Source organism: Physella acuta, unplaced genomic scaffold (genome assembly GCF_028476545.2).
Source record: "Physella acuta isolate Inbredline_101_S28 unplaced genomic scaffold, ASM2847654v3 ptg000114l, whole genome shotgun sequence".
Taxonomy (NCBI): Eukaryota; Metazoa; Mollusca; class Gastropoda; family Physidae; genus Physella; species Physella acuta.
In genome coordinates this window covers 87,501-100,085 of record NW_026731634.1, presented here as the reverse complement: position 1 = coordinate 100,085, position 12,585 = coordinate 87,501, and the positions used below count along the sequence as shown (strand labels likewise).

The 12,585-nt window shown below is 42.9% G+C and overlaps 1 protein-coding gene across 1 annotated transcript; it reads right to left on the bottom strand.

Annotated features, from left to right (window-relative positions):
* Positions 1–357: 357 nt before the first annotated feature.
* LOC131934630 (dual specificity protein phosphatase 1-A-like) lies at positions 358–8,043 on the bottom strand. The gene is made up of 4 exons (XM_059290701.1): positions 8,010–8,043; positions 7,211–7,386; positions 4,395–4,614; positions 358–1,238 (listed from the first exon to the last, which is right to left on the bottom strand). Exons 1-4 carry the CDS (start codon positions 8,041–8,043, stop codon positions 745–747), a joined length of 924 nt encoding a protein of 307 aa, XP_059146684.1. The 3' UTR covers positions 358–744.
* Between the last annotated feature and the right edge of the window lie 4,542 nt (positions 8,044–12,585).

Sequence of the window (12,585 nt, the reverse complement as noted above, 5' to 3'; positions counted from 1 at the left end):
CACCCTTTCCCTCCACAACCCCACCCCCCTCCCCTAACCTCTATTTTCTGATGTCTAGAATATTTAAATGCACCCCTTAAAAACAACTCCTTATCCGCCTTTAGGGTTAGGGTTAGAGTTGGGGATAAAGGTGGGGAGGCGGGGGGGGGGGGAGGGAGTAGGCGGTGGCTAACTTTTTTTGGCGGGGCTTATCTGGAAAAGATCCGGGTACTAACCCACCCCCCACCCCCCCCCCCCCCCCCCCCCCCACAGGAATGTTGTGCACGAGATGACATTGTCACCGGCACAGCAGAAAATCCGCGTCGGGCATTTAAGAGTTTTACCGTAAACAGACTGAAAATTGCACGTTTTAAAATAAGACTAGTATTAGAGTTTTACCGTGACCAGACTGCAAATTGCACATTTCAAAACAAGACAAATATTAGAGTTTTACCTTGAATCCTTTTCAAAACAAGACAAATATTAGAGTTTTACCGTAAACAGAATCCATATTGCACGTTTCAAAACAAGACGTGTTTATCCTAGTCATTATCTACAGCTAACATAATAAATACTACCATTATCATCTCACGCTATGTACACATGATAAATATCAACAATAAGTAGCTATCTTTCATAAATATAAATCACCAATGTTGATCGTTTATGTACAAATAAATAAATTCTATCATCTATCAGAGCAATGTCAAGCAGTCGGACTATTTCACCTCTCGCATGTACACAACCCCTACCCCCTTCTCTCTCTCACGACGGGGAAGCCAAGGGTTTGTTGAAGAACCCAACGCTGACATGTTCAAAGACAAGCGGAGTAATCTCACTGCTGGCACTACTTTCATCGTCCTCCTCCTCCTCCCGCCCCTCTTTACTCCCCGCGTCATCCTCCTCTTGAACCATGTCCTCACCGCCGCCATCTTCAACCTCCTCCGTGACCCTGAACTTGGAAATATCCGGACAACTCCCGAACGAGGCGTGTCTGCAGGGGGAGAGGGGGAGGTGGAGGGCGGCGGAGCCCGGCCAGGAGAATCCCAACTTCCGGAGTTCCGTCTCGAACTGGGTCAGTTGCATCATGAAGTTGGCGTTGGGCGAGATCACGTGACGACGGGATTTGACGTAGGTGTAGGCGTCGTCCAGGTGCAGGTGGCGTGAGTACATCAGGTAGGCCAAGCAGACGGTCGCTGAGCGACTGATGCCGCCGTGACAGTGGACCAGGACCTTGCCGCCCGACCGTCGCTCGTTTTCTGTGGGGGGTGGGGGAGAGAAAGGTTGTTTAGTTAGGGAGTGGTGTGTGAACATTGGTGTGGGGAGCTTAGGGTATGGTGTGTAAAGATTGTGGAGTGTATGGAATGGTGTGTAAACTTTGGTAGAGAATGGTGTGTAAACTTTGTTAGGGAATGGTGTGTGAATTTTGGTAGGGAATGGTGTGTGAATTTTGGTAGGGAATGGTGTGTAAACTTTGGTAGGGCATATTGTGTGAATTTTGGTAGGGAATGGTGTGTGAATTTTGGTAGGGAATGGTGTGTGAATTTGGGTAGGGAATGGTGTGTTAACTTTGGTAGGGAATGGTGTGTGAACTTTGGTAGGGAATGGTGAGTGAATTTTGGTAGGGAATGGTGTGTGAATTTTGGTAGGGAATGGTGTGTTAACTTTGGTAGGGAATGGTGTGTGAACTTTGGTAGGGAATAGTGTGTACATTTTGGTAGGGAATGGTGTGTGAATTTTGGTAGGGAATGGTGTGTGAACTTTGGTAGGGAATGGTGTGTAAACTTTGGTAGGGAATGGTGTGTGAATTTTGGTAGGGAATGGTGTGTGAATTTTGGTAGGGAATGGTGTGTGAACTGTGGTAGGGAATGGTGTGTGAACTTTGGTAGGGAATGGTGTGTAAACTTTGGTAAGGAATGATGTGTAAACTTTGGTAGGGAATGAAATGTGAACTAGTGGTAGGGAATGGTGTGTAAACGTTGGTAGGAAATGGTGTTTGAAATTCGTTCAGTGTGGGGACTCGTGTGTAAAATTTGGTGAGTAGAATTGTGTTGTTGGAAACTTTGTTTTGTAAATTTTGGGAACTGATATGTAACAACATTAGTATAAAACACGACTTCTAATGCACAATGTCATCGAAATCTACCCCCCCCCCCCCAACTAAACACCGAAACACATCCCCACACAGAACCCCCTCCATCTCCCCCCCCCCCCCCGAAAAAAAAACCCACACACATCCCCACACTCTAACTCAAAAGTTACAAATACATTACCATCTAGTATAACGATAGGAACTCATTAAATATGAATTAAAACTAATAAAGTGTAGTGTGTTCTTAGCAGTTCTACTCCTCTATGTACAAGTATCCCCAGTAGAGATAGAGTAACTTCCCTTGAGTAACGACGGTGTGCGAGACATTTTTTTAACGCCATTGTTGTCCTTGTGGCATAAACTATTGAATTATTTAACATGTAAAAACAGGGATTCTACTTGGGTGTATTTAAATATTATTACATAACACACATTCTAAAAGGATTGTGAAATAACTAAAAACAAATTGTCCGCATTTCATCTGAGAGATAAAACAATTAAAACGTTTTGTAATCAAAACGTTTAAGCACGTGACATTTTAAATCATTTAACCGGCTTGTACTTATATTTTCTAAAAAAAAAAAAAAATTTTAATGACAATTTAATGACAATTTGTGAAGATTTTAAACGGACACTAAACTCATAAAATCTTGATACTGAATGCCTTTATAACAATACGGATCAAACATTTTAGTAAAAGGGCTAGGTGAACTAGCTTGGGGGTGGGGGGGGGGGGTAGATAAAATCCTCCTTGGTCAGCCCATTGATGAATAAACAATTATTCAGAAAAATTTAAGATCAAAATATGTACTCTATAATGCATAAGTATTACAAATGTATGCGAAACCTAGCTTGGGCCTACATTTTGTTTACAATAAAATTTCCCACCCCTACATCATCCTCCCCACCCACTACATCAGCCCATGTTACGCCACCCACATCAATAGTTCTTACAACACCTGCGGACATAGACCGGGATTGGTTAAAGTTTTCTGTCCTGATTAAGTTTAAAATCTTCCCTTTATGGGCATCAATGTAAATCTAGTGTTATTATTGTTTTTTTTTATTTCAATAAATAGCGTGTTAAAAACTTTATACTTTTTTACTTTCTCGTATATACGAAGTATAGAGAAAGTCTTGTAATTGTGCAAAAAAAAATCGAGAGACGTTTTACACATCGCTGATACGGAAAAACATAATTTTGCAATCTTGTCCGTATGTCTGTGTGTGTGTCTGTCTGTCTGTCTGTCTGTCTGTGTGTAAACACGATTACTTGAGTACCGTTACAGCTAGGTTGATGAAATTTCATATATAAGTATTTTATCAAAACCGTAGATCCGTATCAACTTTTGAGCGATTTCCGATAACCGGAAGTGGTACTTTTTCTACTTTGATTTTTCAAAAGCTTATAACTTGAGTACTATTTCACGTAGATTAATGAAATTTCACATGTAAGTAAAAGATCTAATTCTCTACCTTCTTTCAAATTTTGAGTAATTTCCGTTGAACAGAAGTATTAATTTACGCTATTTCCGATTTCTCAAAAAGCTAATGTAAATTTTTAAAGTAGGTACTAATAATATTGCGCACTATTATGCACTTTTTTATTTGGCGTTCACTTGATGTGCAATTCTTTTGTCTACGAGATTTTATTCTATTTTTAAAACTTTAAGTATTTAAAATTGATTAAAAATCATGTCTATAGCCCGAATTCCCATCCCCTGTTATTTTATATAAGAATATTCGAGAAAGTTTAGGGGAGATCACTCCCGGTTTATTTTTCAATAAACTCAATGTCTGCCCCGTTGTATTAGGTAGATCTACCAGCTAAACAATACTCTCAAACTTTCTCGTCCCTTCATCTCTAAGCAACTGTCTCTTACTAAAACCTCCCGCCTGTTTTAGAAAACCAACTAAAACTCTCCAAATAGCCTTTCTTTAAACAGGTTGGAAAGGGGGTGCCATCCTTATAATGTGTTATATATAAATCTGAGGACTATGGTTATTTAATATACCGCTGTAAGGTAAAAATTGACAGGGTGTTTTGTCTTAGATGATCGCAAATTCCCTCAACCCACGTGATCGCTAGTTCCCCCAACCCACACGCTCAAAATGGTACCATATACCTAAACCTTGCTGAAAGTTTAAAACTTAACCTGGCTAGTAAATGGAGTTTAACACGGAGCCTGACTAATAAATAGAGGGTAAAATGCGAGCCCAGTTTAACACGGAGCCTGACTAATAAATAGAGGGTAAAATGCGAGCCCAGTATAACACCGAGCCTGGCTAGCAAATGGAGGGTAAAATGCGAGCCCAGACTGACCAATAAACAAAATGGCGTCCTGAAACCACTCAAGCAGATTGGCGTTGTTCGAATCCTCCACGGGGATGACCTTGTACCGGAAGTCGGAGGGGAAGTGGTTCTCACAGGAAGTCGAGACGTTCAAGATGGCGGTGATTTTAAAATCCTGGAGCAGCTCTTTCCTAGAGGAGTGGCCAGCGTCTCCGATGTACAGGTAGGGTAGGAGCTCCACGGGGACAAGCTGGGGGGGGGGGGGGGGAGAGAAGAGAGTGTTATTTTTGGGTGGGGCAGAGGTGGTAGAGGTGTGAGAGAAGGTGTGTGACAAGTGGGACAGAAGAGGTGTGACAGATGAGGTGTGACAGGTGAGGTGTGACATGTGTGACAGGTGAGGTGTGACAAAAGAGGTGTGACAGGTGTGACAAAAGATGTGTGACATGTGTGTCAGTAGAGGTGTGACAGGTGTGGTGTGACAGAAGAGGTGTGACAGGTGTGGTGTGGCAGAAGAGGTGTGACAGGTGTGACATGTGTAACAGGTGTGACATGTGTGACAGGTGTGACATGTGTGACATGTGTGACAGAAGAGGTGTGACAGGTGTGACAGGTGTGACAGGTGTGACATGTGTGACAGGTGTGACATGTGTGACATGTGTGACAGAAGAGGTGTGACAGAAGAGGTGTGACAAGTGTGACAAAAGAGGTGTGACAGGTGTGACAGAAGAGGTGTGACAGGTGTGACATGTGTAACAGGTGAGGTGTGACAAAAGAGGTGTGACAGGTGTGACAGAAGAGGTGTGACAGGTGTGACATGTGTGACAGGTGAGGTGTGACAGAAGAGGTGTGACAGGAGTGACAGAAGAGGTGTGACAGGTGTGACATGTGTGACAGAAGAGGTGTGACAGAAGAGGTGTGACAAGTGTGACAAAAGAGGTGTGACAGGTGTGACAGAAGAGGTGTGACAGGTGTGACATGTGTAACAGGTGAGGTGTGACAAAAGAGGTGTGACAGGTGTGACAGAAGAGGTATGACAGGTGTGACATGTGTGACATGTGTGACAGAAGAGGTGTGACAGAAGAGGTGTGACAAGTGTGACAGAAGAGGTGTGACAGAAGAGGTGTGACAAGTGTGACAGAAGAGGTGTGACAGAAGAGGTGTGACAGGTGTGACAGGTGAGGTGTGACAGGTGTGACAGAAGATTATGACAGGTATGACAGAACAGGTGTGACAGAAGACGTGTGACAGAAGGAGTAAAACATGAAATGTATCTCAGACAACATATGAACGGTTTTATTATTAGAAAAGTATGTATGATGAAAAATAAATATTGAATTGAACATAGAATATTTAACACAAACTCAAACTCTCGAACAAAAGGCCATATCGTGATTGTATCTGATACTTCTTACAAACAGATTCGCGAGAATACAAAGTGAACACTTGTGTTTCATTCATGCAATGTAAACTATAGGGCTGGTAAGTAGGTCAATAAACAGTTGTCCTGTTGGCTCATGCAGGTTTTATTGAGCCGTAGAACTGGTTAGCTACCTACTTACCAGCCCTATACTAGTAGAGCTTATGCTATTTTTATATTCTCGGAGTGGGTTAAATGACGTCACGCAATTCTAGCCTAGTTGTACTTATCTTTTTCCCCAATCTCTTACCCCCCCCCCCCCAACTCGTCTCTGACGTCACCACATTAAAGCCAGAAGCCTCCAAAACGACATCACAAATTTGGAAACTCCCCCCCCCCCCCCCCCTACGACACTCCCATTAAATAACACCTAACTAAAATGAACGCGGTGTTGGTTTTTTTTTCTTACTTTGAGAGATGTCTTCTACGTCACAACCCCCCCCCCCCCATTCATTTATGGGACGTTGTGGCCTGGAGGTAGAGTGCTTGACTGCTAACCCGAAGATCTAACTTTAGACGTTTCTGAGTCCACCCAGCTCTAATGGGTGCCTGAATCACGTTAGGGAACTTACAGGCGGCTGACCACAATATCCCCACACACGTTGTGGTCACAGAAACAGATGAACTCTACTTCATCTGCCCTACTGACCATTGGTTAAAACTGTACATTATTTGTACTAATTGACAAACTGAAATGTATAAACCACTTTCTAGGCCCCGGGTATAAAAAATATTCGAGAATAATTAGAATTTAAAAAAAATTAAAAGCCTATCGACAGCTAATGAGAGACGTGGTCAAAGAAACAACGCATTGTTTCAAATAATAAATCGAAGCACTGATGCTTATCCAAACAAAATGTAAACAGATATTCTAATGATACTAAAAAACAGACAGACCGATAGAAAGGCAGTTAGACAGAGCAACAGAGACAGACAGGCCGATAGACGGATAGACGGACAGAGGAAGAGAGAGAATGACAGATGAACGGACGGACGAACAGAGAAACGGATTGTCAGACAGACGAATGGAGGGACCGATAGACTGAAGGACAGACTGACAAACGGACAAATAAACAAACAGACAGACTGGCAAAGGAACAGACACACAGACGAACTGAAAGACAGAGAAAGAGACAGACTGACAAACAGACAGACAGACGGGCCAAGGAACAGACAGACAGACGGACAGACGGACAGACGAACGGAAGGACGGACCGACGAACGGACGGATAGACTGATGGACAGACAGACAGACGGACATACAGACAGACAGACAGACGGGTAAAGGCACAGACAAACAGACAGACAGACAGACAGACATACAGACAGACAGACAGACAGACAGACAGACAGACAGACAGACAGACAGACAGACAGACAGACAGACAGACAGACAGACAGACAAACAGCCAGACGAACATACACTCACAGAGAGCACCCTGTGTGAGCTGGCCGAGCTGAAGTGGAAGGTGGTGAGGGCGCCCGTGCTCTGGCCGAGGGTGTGCTGGGGTGAGCCGGTCCTCTTGACGTGACGTAGCTGCCCAGACAGGGACGTGTGGGTGGAGCAGAGCCGGGGGAACTCGTGCCGGAACCGGCAGTAGCCACCTGCAAAACAGGGGATTCGATTAGCAGACAGCCGGGGGGGGGATGGGGGAGGGGGTGGGGAGGTGAGGGGTGGGGGCGTGAGGGGTGAGGGTGCGGGGCGTGAGGGATGGGAGAGAATATTTAGTTCGTACTCGATAACCTCGGGTAAGTTTACCCAATATAGGGCCGCGCGTGATTTTTTTGGCTGTACAAGATGTAGGGCTGGGGACTTCGAGGTGATGTTTTTTTTTATTTGAAGTACAAGAAGGTTGGAGTACACACAAAAAAGTTTTTTTATCAGTTGGTATCGCACATAAGGGGATATGCGCAAATTTTTCCCTATTTTTTTACAATTTTAATACCTAAAGCCTTTTGAATACTTTTGTCATGTTTGGCATATGAAAGTAAGTATTAAACAGCAAAAAAAGGGTTGAAAACAATTTTGGTTGTCATGGAAACCCAAAAAAAACCTCCGCCATTTTGAATTTTTTTTGTACTTTTAAAAATGGTAAGGCTTTTTTATTTATGAACCTATAGCAATCAAATTTAAACTGCTTATATTTCAATATATATTAAAACTTTTGTCACGAAAACTTTTTGAAATAGCTACTATTAAGAATTTTACAAAGTCTAAAATATCATACCATTTTTAGTGTTCAAAAGTTTTAAAATTTGCATATTAATTACCAAATACTTTTTTTCTATGAAAGCCATCACAATTCCCTCGTGACAAAAGGTGTATTTTTGCATGAAGAACAATTACTGAAAATATGGTGGCGATTGTTTAATTAATAAAAGTAGTAGGCTTTATAGTGTTAAAAACCTTCGAACTGAGAAAAACAGCCAAAAGTAACTAAAAGAAGGTCACAAAAATACCATATCTGTATAAACTGCAAAGGCGAATGTAAGCTTTAGGTGTTTCCGAGATGATGGAAATTAAGATTATCAAATAAAGGAGAAATCCAGCTTTCCAACGATGCCAAATACAATATGATGACAGATATAAAACTTTTCATAGAGAGCGTGTAAGATTGGGAAAAATTGATTATTTTTTAATTAATAGGGTCATAAAAAGGTAATTTAAACACGTACATTTTTTTTTCTCTTTAAAGTTATTATTTTCTTAATACAAAAATGGACAAAGTATCCAAAAAGCAAGAAACCCATCTCCTCCGTCCCCCCCCCCCCCCCCACACACACACCCAAACACATCTCGATGGTACCGGACATCGGACCAGCAATCCAAGATTTGACTCTCTGTATCGCAACTGAGACGGCAAATGATCAGTGGTCATGTTGAGATATCAGCAATCGCTTCCACTTGAGGGTTTTACTTGATGCATCCACTTGATGTTTTAGTTTGATGTTCTCAGTTAATTATCCACTTGCTATTTTTACTTGATGTATCCACTTGATGTATCCACTTGATGTATCCACTTCATGATCCACCATCAAGCTTAACTCTCCTACCCCTGCTCTTGAGATACATCCACTCAACATCCAATCCAGAGCATACGGTGTATGCTGCTGTTACTGAATGCTTCAGCTAGATCTGTCTACCACACGATCCATTGTTTTACTCAACCCTCCCATTTATTGCTCGGTTCAAATTAATTTTTAAAACACTGAAAGATTGCGCAATTACAAAAACCTTGTATTCTAATGTTGTCGAACTCGAAACTTAAGCATTTTAAAAAAAAAGTAAACAACGCGAAACCATAATAAAAGTCAACGGCAAAATATTAACAATACCGAACCGTTAACGATGTCAAAAAATTAACAAAGCCAAAAAATTTACGAACTCGATATTTTTAAAAAATTGTAAAACTCACTAGTTTGAATTACAGTAAGCAGAAGCTATACACCTCAGACCACAGACAAGCTAATCGATTCACACAGTCAGCCACCAGACTTGAGAATTATTTATCAAGTAACATGAGACACCAAACGTGTTGCTAATAGCAGTTTAAAACAAAGGACTGTCCTACAGCCTCTCTCTGTAGTATTCGTGCATTGTGGGTAAGGGTCATCCATAAATGACGTCAGGCTTTGTTTTTGTTGTTTTTTTTTTTTTTTTGACGATTTTTACCTCCCCAACACATCGTCACAAAAAAGCCAGACCCTAATGCTGAAGTGCCGTCACTGTCAGCCTACAACCTTCCCCCCCCCTTTCCTCCCCTCTGCACAATTTTTCGGTAAAAATAGAGTGTATTAATCAATTTCTATTACAACTTGCATTGACTTACAAAAAACAGTTTTCTACAATGCGAAAAAAAAAAACAGCTAAAATTCCGTTTCTAACATTGCTAGTTCAAAAGCAAAAGTGTGACGTCACACTATCTTACCCCCCCCCCCCCCCTCTCCTCCCCCTTATCCCCTTATCACATATCGTCACAAAACTACAAACTCCCCTTTAGGAGCTTGACGTCATTTATTTACGACCCTCAGGTATCTATAAATAGATAAACGATCCAATCAAATTCAACTTTTTCATTTCCTTTACTAATCCTCTTTTCTACAAGTATAAGATTTAGTTGTCCTATATCAAGAACACCCAGAGTTTTTGTTTTTGACAGACATTCTCCAGATTTAGCATCTTGTTGTGCCCATTTAAATACAAGCCAAATGTGGAAATGTTTGGCCGGGATATCAAGGTAAATCTGGCAACTTTTGACTGAACAAACGACATCTGATATCACATCAGTTGAAATCTATGTTTCCCTTAGTCTTTTTTCTCCGGGGAATAGGGGAGGGGAACGGCGGAGAGGACTTGAAACTTTCAGGGGGGGGGGGGGGTGGTCCAAGTGCTTTGGACTGCTAAACTTGATGTTCTCTAAATGACAACTCCCATAGACACGTACCACACACATATGCACACACACACACACACACACACACTACACATACATGACACATGTGTGTACTGTACTACTCGCTCACTACGGATATCGACACGCATACAAATCCCATGTGTGCCGCCAAAAAACCAGAATGGGCCCCCAGTCTATACAATGTGAAGGAGGAAAACAACATGATATGGGCCCCCAGTCTATACAATGTGAAGGACGAAAACAACAATATAAGGGCCCCCAGTCTATACAATGTGAAGGAGGAAAACAACATGATATGGGCCCCCAGTCTATACAATGTGAAGGACGAAAACAACAATATAAGGGCCCCCAGTCTGTACAATGTGAAGGACGAAAACAACATGATATGTTCCCCCAGTTTATACAATGTGAAGGAGGAAAACAACATGATATGTTCCCCCAGTTTATACAATGTGAAGGACGAAAACAACATGATATGTTCCCCCAGTTTATACAATGTGAAGGAGGAAAACAACATGATATGTTCCCCCAGTTTATACAATGTGAAGGAGGAAAACAACATGATATGGGCCCCCAGTTTATACAATGTGAAGGAGGAAAACAACATGATATGGGCCCCCAGTCTATACAATGTGAAGGAGGAAAACTACAATATAAGGGCCCCCAGTCTATAAAATGTGAAGGAGAAAAAGAACATATGGGCCCCCAGTTTATACAATGTGAAGGAGGAAAACAACATGATATAGGCCCCCAGTTTATACAATGTGAAGGAGGAAAACAACATGATATAGGCCCCCAGTTTATACAATGTGAAGGAGGAAAACAACATGATATGGGCCCCCAGTCTATACAATGTGGAGAAAGAAAACTAATGATATGAGCCCCCCAGTCTATACGATGTGAAGGAGGAAAACAATTTAAGGGCCCCAGTCTATAAAATGTGAAGAACGAAAACCATGAAATGGGGGACCCAGTCTATACAATGTGAAGGACAAATTATATGACCTCAGACAGACACCTGATTCAAAGGGCCCCCTCTCTACAGAATGCGGACACGTCTTGACGTCATACAGGCACCTGCTCCAGCCGCTACGGCTTTTAACTTTAGACCGGCACCATTTTCTCCTAGGCGGGTGACAACACATCGATCAGCTGATTGGAAGCTCACGTGACATCCGCCCACACCTGACCTAGTTTGTCTAGCCCTGGCCTCAATAATTTCATTCACTGGTCAGACAAATCGGGCAGTTTTTTTTTTTGTCTTTCTACATGACTAGTGGCGATGTTTATAGCACTGGGCAGACACCAAACCAGGGGTCCTACCATCAGCTTAGAGGGGGGCCTTAGAGGGGGGCCAACTAAGGTCCCGCATAAATGTCCGTCACTAAGGTCCTTTATTAAGGCCCCTAAATTAAGGACCCTTACTAACATCCATTACTAAGGTCCTTTACAGAGGTCCTTTACAGAGGTCCTTTACAGAGGTCCTTCAATAAGGTCCATGCCTAAGGTCCATCATGCAATCTCTCATTATGGTCTATCCCTAAGGTCCCTAAATAAGGACCCTCACTAAGGTCCCTCCCTCACTAAGGTCCCTCCCTCACTAAGGTCCTTCCCTACCTCACTAAGGTCCCTCCCTCCCTCACTAAGGTCCCTCCCTCCCTCACTAAGGTCCCTCCCTACCTCACTAAGGTCCCTCCCTCCCTCACTAAGGTCCCTCCCTCCCTCACAAAGGTCCCTCCCTCCCTCACTAAGGTCCCTCCCTACCTCAGTAAGGTCCCTCCCTCCCTCACTAAGGTCCCTCCCTCCCTCACAAAGGTCCCTCCCTCCCTCACTAAGGTCCCTCCCTCCCTCACTAAGGTCCCTCCCTCACAAAGGTCCCTCCTTCCCTCACTATAAGGTCCCTCCCTCCGTCAATAAGGTCCCTCTCTACCTCAGTAAGGTCTCTCCCTACCTCACTAAGGTCCCTCCCTACCTCACTAAGGTCCCTCGCTACCTCACTAAGGTCCTCCCTACCTCAGTAAGGTCCTCCCTACCTCCGTAAGGTCTCTCCCTACCTCACTAAGGTCCCTCCCTACCTCACTAAGGTCCCTCCCTCCCTCACAAAGGTCCCTCCTTCCCTCACTATAAGGTCCCTCCCTCCGTCACTAAGGTCCCTCTCTACCTCAGTAAGGTCTTTCCCTACCTCACTAAGGTCCCTCCCTACCTCACTAAGGTCCCTCGCTACCTCACTTAGGTCCTCCCTACCTCAGTAAGGTCTCTCCCTACCTCACTAAGATCCCTCCCTCTCTCTGAGGTCCTTTCACTAAGGACAATAAGGTCCCTAACCAATAAATAAATAAATATATATATATGTATATATATATATATATATATATATATATATATATAT

Bases quoted from the DNA above. Each gene is read 5' to 3' on its own strand.
- LOC131934630 (XM_059290701.1), bottom strand. From the start codon at position 8,043: ATGCAAATTTTAAAACTTTTGAACACTAAAAATG. The intron at 7,387-8,009 runs GTATGATATTTT...CCTGTTTTGCAG, and splicing joins ACTTTTGAACACTAAAAATG to GTGGCTACTGCCGGTTCCGG. The intron at 1,239-4,394 runs GTCAGTCTGGGC...CACCCCCCACAG, and splicing joins GGACGCCATTTTGTTTATTG to AAAACGAGCGACGGTCGGGC.